This window comes from Anarrhichthys ocellatus, unplaced genomic scaffold (assembly GCF_004355925.1).
Source record: "Anarrhichthys ocellatus isolate YVR2014 unplaced genomic scaffold, GSC_Weel_1.0 scaffold79, whole genome shotgun sequence".
Lineage (NCBI taxonomy): Eukaryota > Metazoa > Chordata > Actinopteri > Perciformes > Anarhichadidae > Anarrhichthys > Anarrhichthys ocellatus.
In genome coordinates this window covers 1,159,772-1,173,120 of record NW_022280109.1, presented here as the reverse complement: position 1 = coordinate 1,173,120, position 13,349 = coordinate 1,159,772, and the positions used below count along the sequence as shown (strand labels likewise).

The window sequence follows — 13,349 nt, the reverse complement described above, 5'->3', positions numbered from 1 at the left end:
AATAGGAAAAGCAAAAAGCAAAACCTGCACCCCAAAATACATTCATATTTAATATTTGTTGTATCAGTGATTTAAACATTGCTGTTACAGTCAGAAACAGAAACAGACATTGATACACGTGAGCTGATTTGTTTACTCACGTGCACAAAGGCATCTGTTTTAAAGACAATGGCAAAGCAAATTAAGTTGTTTGTAACTGTAAAGTATCTTAATTACTCAAAATATCAGGTGACAAAAAATGGCATCATATTTTTAGTTCCAGCAAACCAAAAGCTGATGTGTCAACCACTTTTACAAGTCAGTATTGAGCCCTGCTGACTACTCTTGGAATGCTTCTAGGACTTAGCTGGAGGGAAAAGTAGCCAGATTAAAAGACAAATCATGTCTCCTCAACCCACCTTGGTGGCCAGTGAGTGTGAAGCTCCGGCCTCTAGCAGGACAGAGGCGGTCTCCACCTGGCCCTCCCTAGCAGAGATGTGGAGGGGGGTGTAGCCGTTGGTTGTGGCAGCGTCCGGATGGGCCATGTGTTGCAGCAACAGCTGCACAATCTCTGTTTTTCCCAGACGGGACGCAATGTGGAGGGGAGTCTGATCCTCCTGAAGAAAAATAAACACTTGATTCTGATCCTGCATGGTGGCAAAACCCTAAAGTACACCTGTTCCCTGGTGTGCTGCTATAGATAACAGCAGTCTCACCCGTGCCCTGGCGTCCACCATTGCTCCGTTCCTCAGCAGACATCTGACCACCTCCACCTGACCTGCCCTGGCTGCCATGTGTAACGCTGTTTCCCCACGCTGTACACACAACATACAGGTCAGCAGGGTCAATTCACACATATTTAAACATAATAAAACCAGCTGACCGGTCACTGTATTATTTCTAGTCACTATTCTCACTTAAAATTAACTAAATCACAAATGACTTTCACTCACAATATTGCTGACGTCGGGTGAGGCTCCGTTCTGCAGCAGCAGCAGGACGATGTTCAGGTGACCCATGAAGGCTGCTACGTGGATGGGAGTCAAACCAGACTGGACACAGGAAGGGAAGCAAAAGAGGACCAATAGGACAAGTCAGTCATGTTGAACATACATCTGTTACTCAAGAAGAGCTCATCAAACTAAGTACATGATGTCATCATGATGTCATCTGGCAATTTTTGGTGATTTCTGACCAGCTACTTTCCCTAGAGCAGCGTTGGCGACACTTAGTAGGAAACAGTGTTCCACTACTAACGTACAAAATAAAGGAACTGACTGACATTTGCAATTCTGTCTCCTACAAAATCCTGTTCCCGACAACTAAACAAATTTCTCAATAACATTCCGAGGGAAAGGTATTTTCTCCCTGATTACAATCACCGTTTTAAACACGTGGTTAACGTAGTAAATTGAAATAAGGTAAAACAAAAACACAACAAAACTACCTGGTTAGTTTTAGTAAAACATCATTGTTTGGATTAAAAAAAGGCTGTTTGTTTGTTTGGACACCAACAGAGGTCTCCTGGGTGAAAGTCCTGCTTTTGTTTGTACGTGGATGTCCGCAAACTATGATTACAAACATATTTGTGGTATCTCAAAAACAAAATCTGGGAATAAATATGTTTCCCTCGAAACGTAATTGACATTACACTCTTGTTGTATGGGAACACAATTTTTAGGTGACCAGTCCGTTTTTAGGTATGGATTTTTATTCAGGGGTGCACAAATGTTTTCCAATTGCTTAGACTGTACTTTTCTTTCATTTCTGCAATGTCACATTGCCATCCATACTGTACTATGCATATGTTTGCATCAAACAAAGAAGAACTTAAATAATACATACAAAAAGTTTTAAATTAAAGGTTCTGAGTATGCCTAAATATAACCAAAAAAAAGAAAGAAAACTGTTGAATATATGAACAGTTAAATTATTGAATCAAGATATCATAATATTATTAACTAAAAAACAATATGTATTGAGTAATATAGTCCATCAGTTAAACAGTCCAATACATAAAATACTATACTATAATTACATGATTTTATATCTGCTTTAATATGCCATCTCATTTGTATAGAAATAGAACAGAAGGAAATGCAGTTGTGGTAGTTGTGACTCATTTGGAAGAAGAAGTGACACATTTTCCCTCTTACAAGCTAAAGATTGAACTCATTAGTGATAAAACTAACCTTTACTAAATTCAGTACACTCAGTGGTTTTGCTGCCTCAGCCTTTTTTGGTCTGGTATGGCGGAAGCTTATGGTGGCTAATGTTAGCTAATGTTATATTGCTGTGTAAAGGACGGTACTGAGTCAACGTGATGACTATTTGTGCTACTCTTTGTTTAAGCAATTAACATTACCCCATAAATATATCTCACAGTGGCTGCTGTTCAGTGAAATGTACATAGTTTACTGAATAAGTTTGTCTTCTAATGTTAGCTGCAGGCAAGTTTAGCAGTACGACTTCAAAGCTTCTTGTCAAAAAGGTTGAAAAAGGTGTGAGTCCATATTATATATATATCAATATTTATTCTATGTTTAAGTTTATTCTTAATATCAAAATAAAAAGTTGGGAACTTCAGGACTATCTAGAACTCCTCTTTGGTATGATGTGAGGTAAAGCCAGACGTATGACACCAAACAGACCCTGGCCCATCAGGTAGTACCAGTAGGTTCAGAGAAACATTCACTTTCACTCAGGTGAGTGACGTACCTCTGTAATGGCCTGGATAGAGGCTCCATATTTGACCAGCAGCTCCATCACTTTCACTCGGTTCTTCTTACAGGCTATGTGCAGCGGAGTGAAGCCGTTCTGTCACACACACACAAACACAGTAAAGGATGAACCCAGACAATATTCAACGGAGCTGAATGATAGTCACCAGAGCCTGTTCAGTCCTTATCTTGATCTTTCCATAGGAGGATTGTTACAGTTCCATAATATCTTTGTTTCATACCAGAGCCCTTGCGTTGGGGTTGGCCCTCTTGTCCAGCAGCAGTTTGGTGACTCTGTAGTGACCGCAGTGAGCTGCCACATGTAACGCTGTCAGGTAGTCCAGCGTGACATCGTCAACGGGAGCCTTGTGCTGCAGAAGGTGTTTGACGCATTCAACATGGTCGCCTTGTGCCGCCATGTGAAGAGGAGACAGCCCGTTCTAAAATGTGAAAGAGGGCTCATTTACTTTGAAGGAGACGGATAGAAATTAAAACAGAGCAGATAGAAAAGTCAATATTAGACACAAGCACAACTTCAAATGAAAGTCAATGTTGCTCTGTGTCTGCTGGCTGTGTAAATAGGCAAATGCTTGCTAACATGTTAGCGATTAATCTATATAAGGCCATAATATGTCAAATGTGTCTGGGATGTTTACATTGAATTAATTCATATTTGAGATGGTTTGTTTTTATTCTAATACTGCTGAAATTAAGCATTACACACTTAAAATGCAGTCGTACCCAGAATCAGAACATTGATAAAAATACAGCTACTATGGGTATTGGGTATTTTTTAGCCTAAATCAATAGACTGATAGCAGGGAAACAAAAAGGAACTGAGCTGTTAGCTATGTCAAAGGTGCAAAAATATACCTGTCAAAAACTCAAAAGTTATCCTATTTATATGTTGTATCCTGCTAGCGAGCACAATGCTAACAATAATCAATACATGCAGGAGTTCACAGTGGAGTTCCAACAGTAACCTTACTTCTGTATATGAACAGGATGCTGTTGTGGGTCCAAAGACTACTTTCAAAGCACAGTGTCTTATAGTTACACCTCTTTTTCTGTTTAATAAATAAGAATCCTTTAAAAGATGAAATTGCTGTCAATCTTCTCATCTGACAAGGGTAAATTACATCTCCCAAAATGTCAAACTGTTCCTTAAAACAGTTCTTGACCGCACCATGAAGAGGTTTAAAGCCTAAAGAACCACATTCTGACAATGTGTACTGGACGATGTGGTGTAGAGAACCTCATGTTAGGAAATGTAACTTTGAGGAAGCTGATGACTGTATACACTCACTACTTAGTGATCTGTTAACCGACAAATATGACACAGTTTGAAAAGGTAAGTGAGAAACATGCTTGAAGTGTATAAAAGGTGAATACACAGGTGACACACCTTGGTCCTGGCCAGCAAGGGTGCTCCTCTTTCCAGCAGCAGCTCCACAGCTGTATCATGTCCACTCCGGGCCGCACAGTGTAGGGGAGTCAATCCATCCTACAGGGCACACAAACACACAAACGTATCAATAGTCATACATACTAACATTGACTTGGCTAGAGGCTAAACAACAACCGTAATTTAACTTTACAAATATCATTTTTCCTTTTTTTACCAAGTTTTTTTGTCTGTTGAGGTCAATGGCTTACCTTGGGCTAACCCTTCATAACTAATATGACAATACTATAGTTCGGCTTCGCACGATACTCACCCTTGTTTTAGCATCAATCTCAGAGCCACGGTCCAGTAACAGGCCAACCATGTTAGTGTTGCCACGCTTGGACGCCACATGTAGAGGAGTAATCCCATTCTACAGAGAGAAAAAGGACTTTTAGTTACAGGCATTTGTTAAGACACATTAAAAATATTTGTTAAAAGGTTACTAATATGGAAATTGCATCTACGCTCATATATTTGTATATGAGGGATGAATATTAGTGTAGTTATATTTGAGAATAAAATCATATATAAAACAATCACCATTAAAATCAAATAAATTCAAACGTAATTTAACAATTGACGAACCTGAATTTATAATTTAGCCTCTAATTTAAAGGTAATGTGATTTTTACTTCTTGCATCAATTAACTGACTAATCAACTGAGACTCTTAAATGTATTTTATTTAAAAATAAAAATGTATTTGCGTCGAAATGTTATCTTGTGCTTTTCAATTCTATGTTAAGTTGCTATTCACTGTTTGCTTGTTTCCTTGAAATACTGTCACTCTACACTGACACTGTAAAATACTTTTTCTCAGCAATACTTGAACCAGTCCAGTCTGAAAGTGTCTCAAACTGGAAGCTGCATGCCTCATACAGACAGAGGACGAGTGCATTCTCTCAAACCTTTTAACCACATACGATTTAAAATCTCTGCAGCCTCCATGTTAGAGAAAAAAAAGAAGCTATTTTTAGCCATACTGCTCGCATGGCTGAAAATAGCACATCTGAATTTGTTTTCTGGATGATATTAAAAGGACAAAAAAAACACTGAAAGGCTAGAAATTAAATTCAAGAGATGAACCCGCAAACTACAAAGAGGCAAATGCTATAGGTTTCCAAAATCACAGATTTGCTAGAAATTAAACCCAATACTGTGCAGAAGTGTTCCAGTGAAATGATACTGTATTTCCATGCCCTTATCAGGCCCAAAAAACGGGGCTTATTAGTGAGGAACCCTACCCTCGCCGTGAAGTCCACTGCTGCCCCTCGGTTCAGCAGAAGTGTGGCCACATTGACGTTGCCATAGTGGGCAGCGATATGAAGGGGGGTGAATCCACTCTGGAAGACAGACAGGAAAGAGTAAAACACACAGGGTGGGGGACAAAGGTCACACATTAGCCTTTACTTCATGTCCTTGAACTTTGAGTCATGACTCTTGATCTTTAGTCTTCCCAGCATGCAGCAGTCGCATCAAGCATCACAGGTGAACAAAAACTAAACTGAGAGCAAAGAAAATGAAATAAAAAGTCACAGGAAAAAGTAAAAATCCGTTCTTAAAATGTTCAAGTCAGAATCTGTAGCACCCATACACACAACCCCAAAACACACTCGGAAATGTCTCTTCATGCAGGTTATCAAACACAGAAAGAAAAGTAAAAGTAGGCCTTTCTGAGGCTGCAAAATACGATTGGAAATGAAAACAACAAAAAGTGAAGCAGAACAAATAGATGTAGAGTATACAGAGTCATCAAGATGGACAAACAATATTAGCTCCCCAAACAACACCAAATGATACTGATAGTAAAATCATAACGAGGGAACATTTCTGATCAACACCAAAGTGCACTATGTCAACTGTACGTCATAGAAGTAATAGAGTTAGCAATGAGAAATATATGAGAAAAGTTAGAGATTGCAGAGCAGGTTGGAGTAGTTGTGAGATTCTTGCCTTACCTTGCCATTCTGTAAGTGTGGTCCGATTTAATGTGAAAAAGTTGTTTACAAAAGTGTGAAGAATACAGTGGCTAACGTGATGGTTTAAAAACTTTACACAGTCAGAAGCTTAGAATGGTGCAAATGAAGGTAGCACGGGTGCAACATGCTATACAATGCCAAGTCTTTGGCTAAGAAGGTGAGACCTTTAGAGCTTTACAAGTTTCCCATTTCATAATTCATTAGTATTGTTGTAGTGGTAAAGAGAGAAAGTCATATGCCAGTAATTTGGAGATCTACATACAAGCATGCATTTAAAATACTTGAACAGGAAGTTTCATGTTTGGAGGACCAGGATTGATAATATTCAAATTAAATGATTTAATCAATTTAAATGTTTCTATTTGTGTGCTTTAAGGATTTTAGAAAAAACATTTGCATATTACTTAACATGTTTGAAAATCCAAAATGACTGCCACAATGGATATTAGCATGAAAATAAAAAGCCAAACACTGCCATATTGACTTTGCGTGAACTGCATCATTTTCAATATTTAAAATTGCAGACAATATGCAATCTAACAATTTTAACCATACAAGTTTAATTTGAATTATATCCAGTTTTTAGCTAATATTGTTATTATGGAAATATCTTCTCTTGCGTCCTGTATGATACTTGTCAAAGTGAGAAAATGGACATTTCAATTATAGATTTTAAGAAAATGTTTGCATTTTCAGGATTTATACAGACTGCACATTGTCAGCTCAATGGAAAATGAAAACAGAGATACATTTTACTTTGAATTGTAATATTATCTTGGCAATGTTATGCTTTGTAGTACAGTGAAAATTATTGATCAATAAAGTTTTTGCTCTGTCAGTGGCCTATTTATAAATTTTGAATATGAAAATACAAATCAGAGTTTTAGCATTTTTAAGGGCACACAAATGGGAAATTTAATTTTACTTTTTTTCAATAAGGTCATAGTGCATCCCTAGAAATCATGCAACACAACACGAACAGACAAAATTACAAGACAGACTTGCGGACAATATACATTTATAGCTGTTCACAAAGATGCATCAGCACAGTATTCATCAAATCAAAACCTTGCAGGATAGAAATGTGATCAATAAAAACAAATCAATAAACCTTACTGATGTTGTTTAGAGGTGTTCGTTAATGTATTGTGGGTGTCAGATATGAAACAAAAGGGTCGTCCTGACTGGTGACAAAGAAAGTTTAAACTGGGGATAAAACAATGAAAATGCTCACAGAGAATGAATAAATGATCTAAAGCTGAAAATGAAAGATTTGCTGACAGTGCGAGCGCAGGACACACGGCAGTAGCTTGGCCATTCGTGTCGGCCGTGCATGTTACCCTCTTATTATAACAAACCAACAGAAACTGTAAAATAAACCAAATGCTCTTTATATACACCATGCAGTGAAGTGAAATAAAATAAATGGTGGAGGGAAAGAACAGTGAAATAAGAAGATGGAACGGTAAAGTGAAGCTGTGGAGATCAAAGGAGCATGTGTATACCTCTGTAGTCCTATTGACCATCATCTGAAGCAGCAGGAATGAGGGAGGGAAAGATCAGTTCAGTTAGGATGGTTGAACACATTACTGCACTGTAACACAGCTGTGCTGAAATGAAGCTGGCAAGCGACGTGGCTGGTGTGGCTCACTTCCCTTTCGTGTGCTCTACATGTCTTGTTGACACAGAGGTGATATGTCAAAGCTTAAGGTCTTGTGGAGATGCAGCTAATGAATGTTTCCATTTTCAATTATTTGGTCATGATTGTTTGGTCCAACATTTTTTAAGAATAGTGCAAAATGCTTATTTGCAATATAGTTGTAATAAGTAGAATTTATTGAACAGTGTTTTTGGGAACATTCACAAACCAATATTTAGCCTGTTTGATTCAAACTCTAGTGCGGTTCATTTGGGAAGTTGTGAACTCAGTGATCATACTCTGGAGTGGACCAAAACGGCCACCTTTGTCACAGCTCTGCCCCTTCTCTCCTGTCTTCTTATTTCTCACTCACCTCACTCACCTATCAGCTCATTCAGTGCACCTGTCTGCCTCCCTCATCATCAGCCTAACTCCCTTCACCTGCCTCTACCAGCCACTATATAAACCCCTGCCTCTCAGTCACTCACTGCCAGATCATTGTCGTCTCCCCTTGTCTCCCCGCCTCGGTTCTGCCTCTTTTCTGCTGGATTTTTCCCCTCATCTCTTGTCTCGTCCGTGGATTCACTGTGTTCCTGTAAGTTTCATGTTCTGATATAAGTGTTCATTAAATTCCTGCTTCACTCTACTTCTGGTCTGCGTTTGAGTCCTCCATCATGCCCCGTCACAACCTTTCCCAAGCTGTGTTGAACCGTTTCCAAGCGAATCCTAGTGTGGTTCAACTGCAGTGAAAACCTAAACTGATCCAATTGAGGGAAGTGAACTAAAATGCAGGTGATTAAATGACTACAATTGATTGACATGAGTGGATAGGCCTGACTTGGACAGAAGTCCAATGTTTGTTTGAAATCCAGGCTGAAGAGAACCGACAGAATATTCTAAATAAAGTCCACAGAAATAGTGACGTATATAAAGTAATTTCTGATGAACTGGAGGAGAAAGGATTCATGCTCACAGTAAATAAAGTAAGACTCCTTCGTAAACACCCCCCAGCGTATCGATTTTACTCTGATCCGCACCAGCCAGCTGGACTATAGCTTGTGAAATTGCCCTTAATTGCTTGAAACAGGATTTTTTGACAGGAAAGGTTTCTTTTTCAATATGATTATTAGTTTATTGAACTGACATGTAAGCAGACAGTTCAGATGGCGGTCACTGTACTGGTTTTTGAATAGAACTGTGCCGTGTGTGACAGAAATATGTGTTCCATGTTTACATACTGTATGTGTTTGTGACTGTACATGCTGCTGTTTATAGCTGTTCTTCTCTGGGCTTTTCCTAATGAGTCTTATTGAGCAGGGAGGCAACAGCTGAACCACATATGGAATTATACTAAACGCATGCATGTTCCCCGAGTTGCCTCCACAGTGTTTTGTTACATAACATAATTGGTGCCTTGTTGAAATATACGGTAGCAACTGTAGAAGCAATACCGAACATTCAGGAAGATGCATAAACGACTGAGTTGTGCAGTAAATCATCTCCACTCGAGCCACGTCACTTAAAGCCACTATCGGAGAAACACTTTGTTCCTACATCAACAGGTAACTGACTTCCCACCACTACCGGATTGACCCCAGATTGATCCCACCCATTGGTTGCATGCAGCCTTGATTAACACCACCATGCAACCTGCAGACAGTGGCACACTCCATGCAGTGGACAGTGCTCCACTTAGACACCGGTGCAGCGAGGTAGGAGGGGGGTGATGGGGGAAGTGTGTGAGAGGTGGCATTTAAAGAGGGAGAGACCCAGTTAGTGGCAGGACCAGGAGGGACGTGGCAGGCACAGAGACACTGAACGAGGAGGAAGAGAGAAAGCGAGATATGCACAGACACACAGATGGAAACACAAACACTCTATACACAGGAATACAGCTTCATGGCAAAAGTACATCACGACAAGTTAGTGGTCTGCTATCATACACTAAATCATATTCATAAAATTGGAGGATTTACACCTGCTGTGATTGTTATCTGATTGTTGCACCGCTAAAAGCTACTGTTTCGGTCAGTAACATGATTCAGTTTAGTCAGATCGGCTTGAAGTTTCTGTGTTAAAGACGTGTTCGTACATGTACTGAACACCTCTTGACTCTTAGTTGGCAGTTACAATTAAGTCTCATGCCTTTGTTGACCTCCACCTCAGACTCCTCCCTATAGGTTTTATGATGCTACAACAACATCTAGCTACATCTGCCTTTACTCTTTATGGTCATTATCAATCACAAGAGGTCACCCTCTCTGCTCTCGTGTATCCTTTCTCATGGCTCCTCAGAGATCCCTCCTTGTTCCTCAGAACAGAAATAAGAGCTTTGAGATGGCGATCAAGGACATCTCAAATAAGAGACTTAGGAGGTACCTAATGTTGAGTAATGCTGTACTGAACTAACTTATCCACAATGACATGGAAAATGATACCATGATGGTGGCCTATCGAGACTGGCATACATTCCTGTGACTTCTAAGTTTTGGTTTTCCTGATAACTCTCATTCCTGATGACACATCGGGACCCATAGGATTCCCATTTAGATGTAGCGCCAACTGGGTGAAACAGAGCAAATGTACTGTTGGTAGAATTATAGTCATCTATGGAGACAAAAATATAATGCAAGAAGATATCTTAACATTTCAAATGTAAATCTTTTTCATGGGCTTAAATATCATAATTGGACACAAACACAAAAAAGTCCCTGTGTTTCAGAACAGCTTTGCCTTATATAGAAACATCCCCCTGTATTTAAAACATAACCATACGTAGAAACACACATCACATATGTAGAAACCTCATCATTGAGGCTTCTAACGTCATCAGCAGCAGTAATGTCATTACTACAGCTCAGCCTACACATGAGACGTCCACAGTACTGGAATGTAATCACCTTCTATGTAATTGTATGTTGTCAGCTTTCCACCTACTCATCTATCAAAATCCACCACAGCCTCATATTTCATATATTTAATAAAAGTCCTCATGACCACGGTATGGACACATTGGCACAAACAAATAGCACCACATTAGCTTGACTTCCACACATGCCAACCTACCCCAACTCAAATGATGCTATGGGCTTACCTTCGACTGGACATCAGCATTGTGGTCGTTCTGGAGGAGCAGGGCGGCTGACTTGGTGTCGTCCTTGCGTGCAGCAATGTGCAAGGCAGGCAGGCGGACCTTGCCTTTAGTATCATTCTCCAGTAGGACAGAAACCACCTGGTTGTGGCCCTGTTGGAGGGCAATGGCCAGAGGGGTGAAACCATCCTGGGTGAAAGAAGACAAGTTAAGTTTAGCTCCATCTCATTTAGTAAGGACTCTAAAAGATAATCTCCAAAATTCTGACTTGTTTGGATGAAAGACATTCAATGAGTGCTGAAGCAGTAAATTCTCAACAAAAATTTGGTTTTCAAATAATGGCCAAATCTCAAATAATAGGAAGAAGAGAAAAAGTCACTAATCAAGGCCAGGTAAAAAACGATAAAGAGGTTGTAATTACAGGTCCTGTCCTTTAACGATTGATATGTTTAATTCACAATAATGTCCATTTCCCCAGCATTGATTCCATCAGGCAATCACAGCCATATGATTGCCATTTCGCATTGTTCTCACTTCATATTTTTAACAGAAAATTCTGTTTTAATTCTCTAATTATTACCATTTATTTTTACTCTGAAGCTTTTCCTATCACTGCTAAGCTTCCATCAATAAAACTCAACACTTCCTCCATATACTGCAAACTGGAAGCCTACTAGGACAAGAAGAGACTGTACTGGTTGAACCATGGTTAATTCTCAATATGAAACCTCTGTGCAGGAAGACTCACTCATGTCAATGTTCGGCAGTCAGTGAGTCAACCACTTTGGTCAGGACTTACATGTCTTGACCAATACTAAATGGATTGCCATGACATTTTGTACGGACATTTGTAATCCCCAGAGGATGAATCCAAATGACTTTGATCTCCTGATGGTGGTGGTGATTCGGCTGACCACTCATGAGCCATGACATTTTGTCATTCGTCGTCATGATTCCCAGAGGAAGTGTGCTAATGACTTGGTGGTCCCATAACGTTTCCACTGGCGCTACTAGCATGCTGACATTTTTCAGGGTGGAATGTCTCAACATCTCCAGGATGAATGCCACAAAATTTTAATCGAACTGCCGATCCTCTGATTGAAGGACGACCCTGCTCTCCACTTAGCAAGTCGCCAGACTATGTGTGAAGTCATAGTCTGATGTTGTCGTCTTAAATACACACACTCCTCTCACCTCAGTCGCAGTGCTCTGGTTGCCTCCATTCTCAAGCAGGTATCGCACCACATCCATGTGATTCTCCTGGGCAGCCATGTACAGAGGAGTGAATCCATTCTACAGCACACAAGCAAATACAAGAGGTTACCAATAAACCACAGGTCATGAACATACACAGTATTTACTCAACCATATGCAGCCAAAAATAAAACAACTGCTCTCTAGCATGATATTAATGAGTAATACAGGAGATGATATTGCCATTGCCTCTCAAGAGGGTAGCAGAATTAAACGACTTCAGCAGCAGAGTACAGAAGCTCACCTGAGACTGTGAATTGATGTCAGCTCCTCGTTTGACCAGGATCTTTACTACTTCAGCCTGACCAGCTAGGGAGGATATGTGAAGTGCTGTGTTTCCTTTCTGGATTAATAGAAAATATAAAAGGACAATGAGAAGAAGCATTTCCTTGCACTCAGTAGTGTGCAGATATCCGCCAGGTGTGTCTCCTCCTCCCCTTCCAAAAAGGTGGATTTCACTAAAGTGTTGCTCCCCGCTTCGTTACAGTCAAGATGGCAGCGAAGAACAAAGAACAAAAGTGTGATCTTTTTAGTGGAGTTTAACATATTGGGTATGGGATTATGCCGCAGATGCTCAGGTTCAAAATGAGACCAAACTTTTCTATGGAAGTCCCTGTTTTAGACAAAATGTGACCTGCAACAGATTGGGTAAGGCTTGCTTTTAGACTATCCAATTACCTGAAAAGCCTTTTGCTGCTGAAGCAGTTGTTGGTCACTTGTGGCCCCTACTGGCCGGTTAAGAACAGCCAATGATGGTATAAAACAGTTAATAAAAAATGTTGCAAAAATCACGAGAGGTCCTTTAGCATACACTCATAAATGAGCACACAATGTATCAGGCTGATAGGTCCAGTAGTATAAGAGATTAGCCTTGAAAAAACAGATCCACACTCACAAACGACCGAAAACCGTACGCCTGCAGAGCCAATATACTAGTCTAATATGTTATGATGTTCAGCATTAAAGAATTCAATGTCTGCAGGGCAGCTAAAAGTTGAGTATGAAAATAACACAGATAGGTGACAAAGTAAGAATATAAAAAACAACAGTAGTAAGGTGTTGTTTCACCACAAGCCTCCAGAGCAGCTTCAGGACCCCTTAGCATAGATTATGCTCTCTACAAATCTATTAGCTGCCTTGCAACTCTACTACATCACGAAGGTTCTAGAAGCAGCTATTTTGCGAGGACACGTGGATAAATCCTGCTTTTGAGGAACTGAAGTCTGCTCAGTTTGAAGCTG

General features: G+C 39.9%; 1 protein-coding gene across 8 annotated transcripts in view; it reads right to left on the bottom strand.

The window, feature by feature from the left end:
- LOC116398199 (ankyrin-2-like) overlaps positions 1-13,349 on the bottom strand; it is a 190,821-nt gene that overhangs the window by 46,764 nt on the left and 130,708 nt on the right. For 6 of the 8 annotated variants that reach the window (XM_031874299.1, XM_031874294.1, XM_031874302.1 and 3 more), the window contains exons 4-16: positions 12,353-12,451; positions 12,049-12,147; positions 10,858-11,043; positions 7,630-7,653; positions 6,104-6,112; positions 5,390-5,488; positions 4,418-4,516; positions 4,105-4,203; positions 2,942-3,139; positions 2,698-2,796; positions 933-1,031; positions 696-794; positions 399-596 (exon numbers count right to left, since the gene is read on the bottom strand). In XM_031874299.1, coding sequence (XP_031730159.1) covers positions 399-596; positions 696-794; positions 933-1,031; positions 2,698-2,796; positions 2,942-3,139; positions 4,105-4,203; positions 4,418-4,516; positions 5,390-5,488; positions 6,104-6,112; positions 7,630-7,653; positions 10,858-11,043; positions 12,049-12,147; positions 12,353-12,451 — 1,407 coding nt within the window. The remainder of the gene's footprint in view (positions 1-398; positions 597-695; positions 795-932; positions 1,032-2,697; positions 2,797-2,941; positions 3,140-4,104; positions 4,204-4,417; positions 4,517-5,389; positions 5,489-6,103; positions 6,113-7,629; positions 7,654-10,857; positions 11,044-12,048; positions 12,148-12,352; positions 12,452-13,349) is intronic. The other 2 variants (XM_031874298.1, XM_031874301.1) reach the window with 1 other exon arrangement.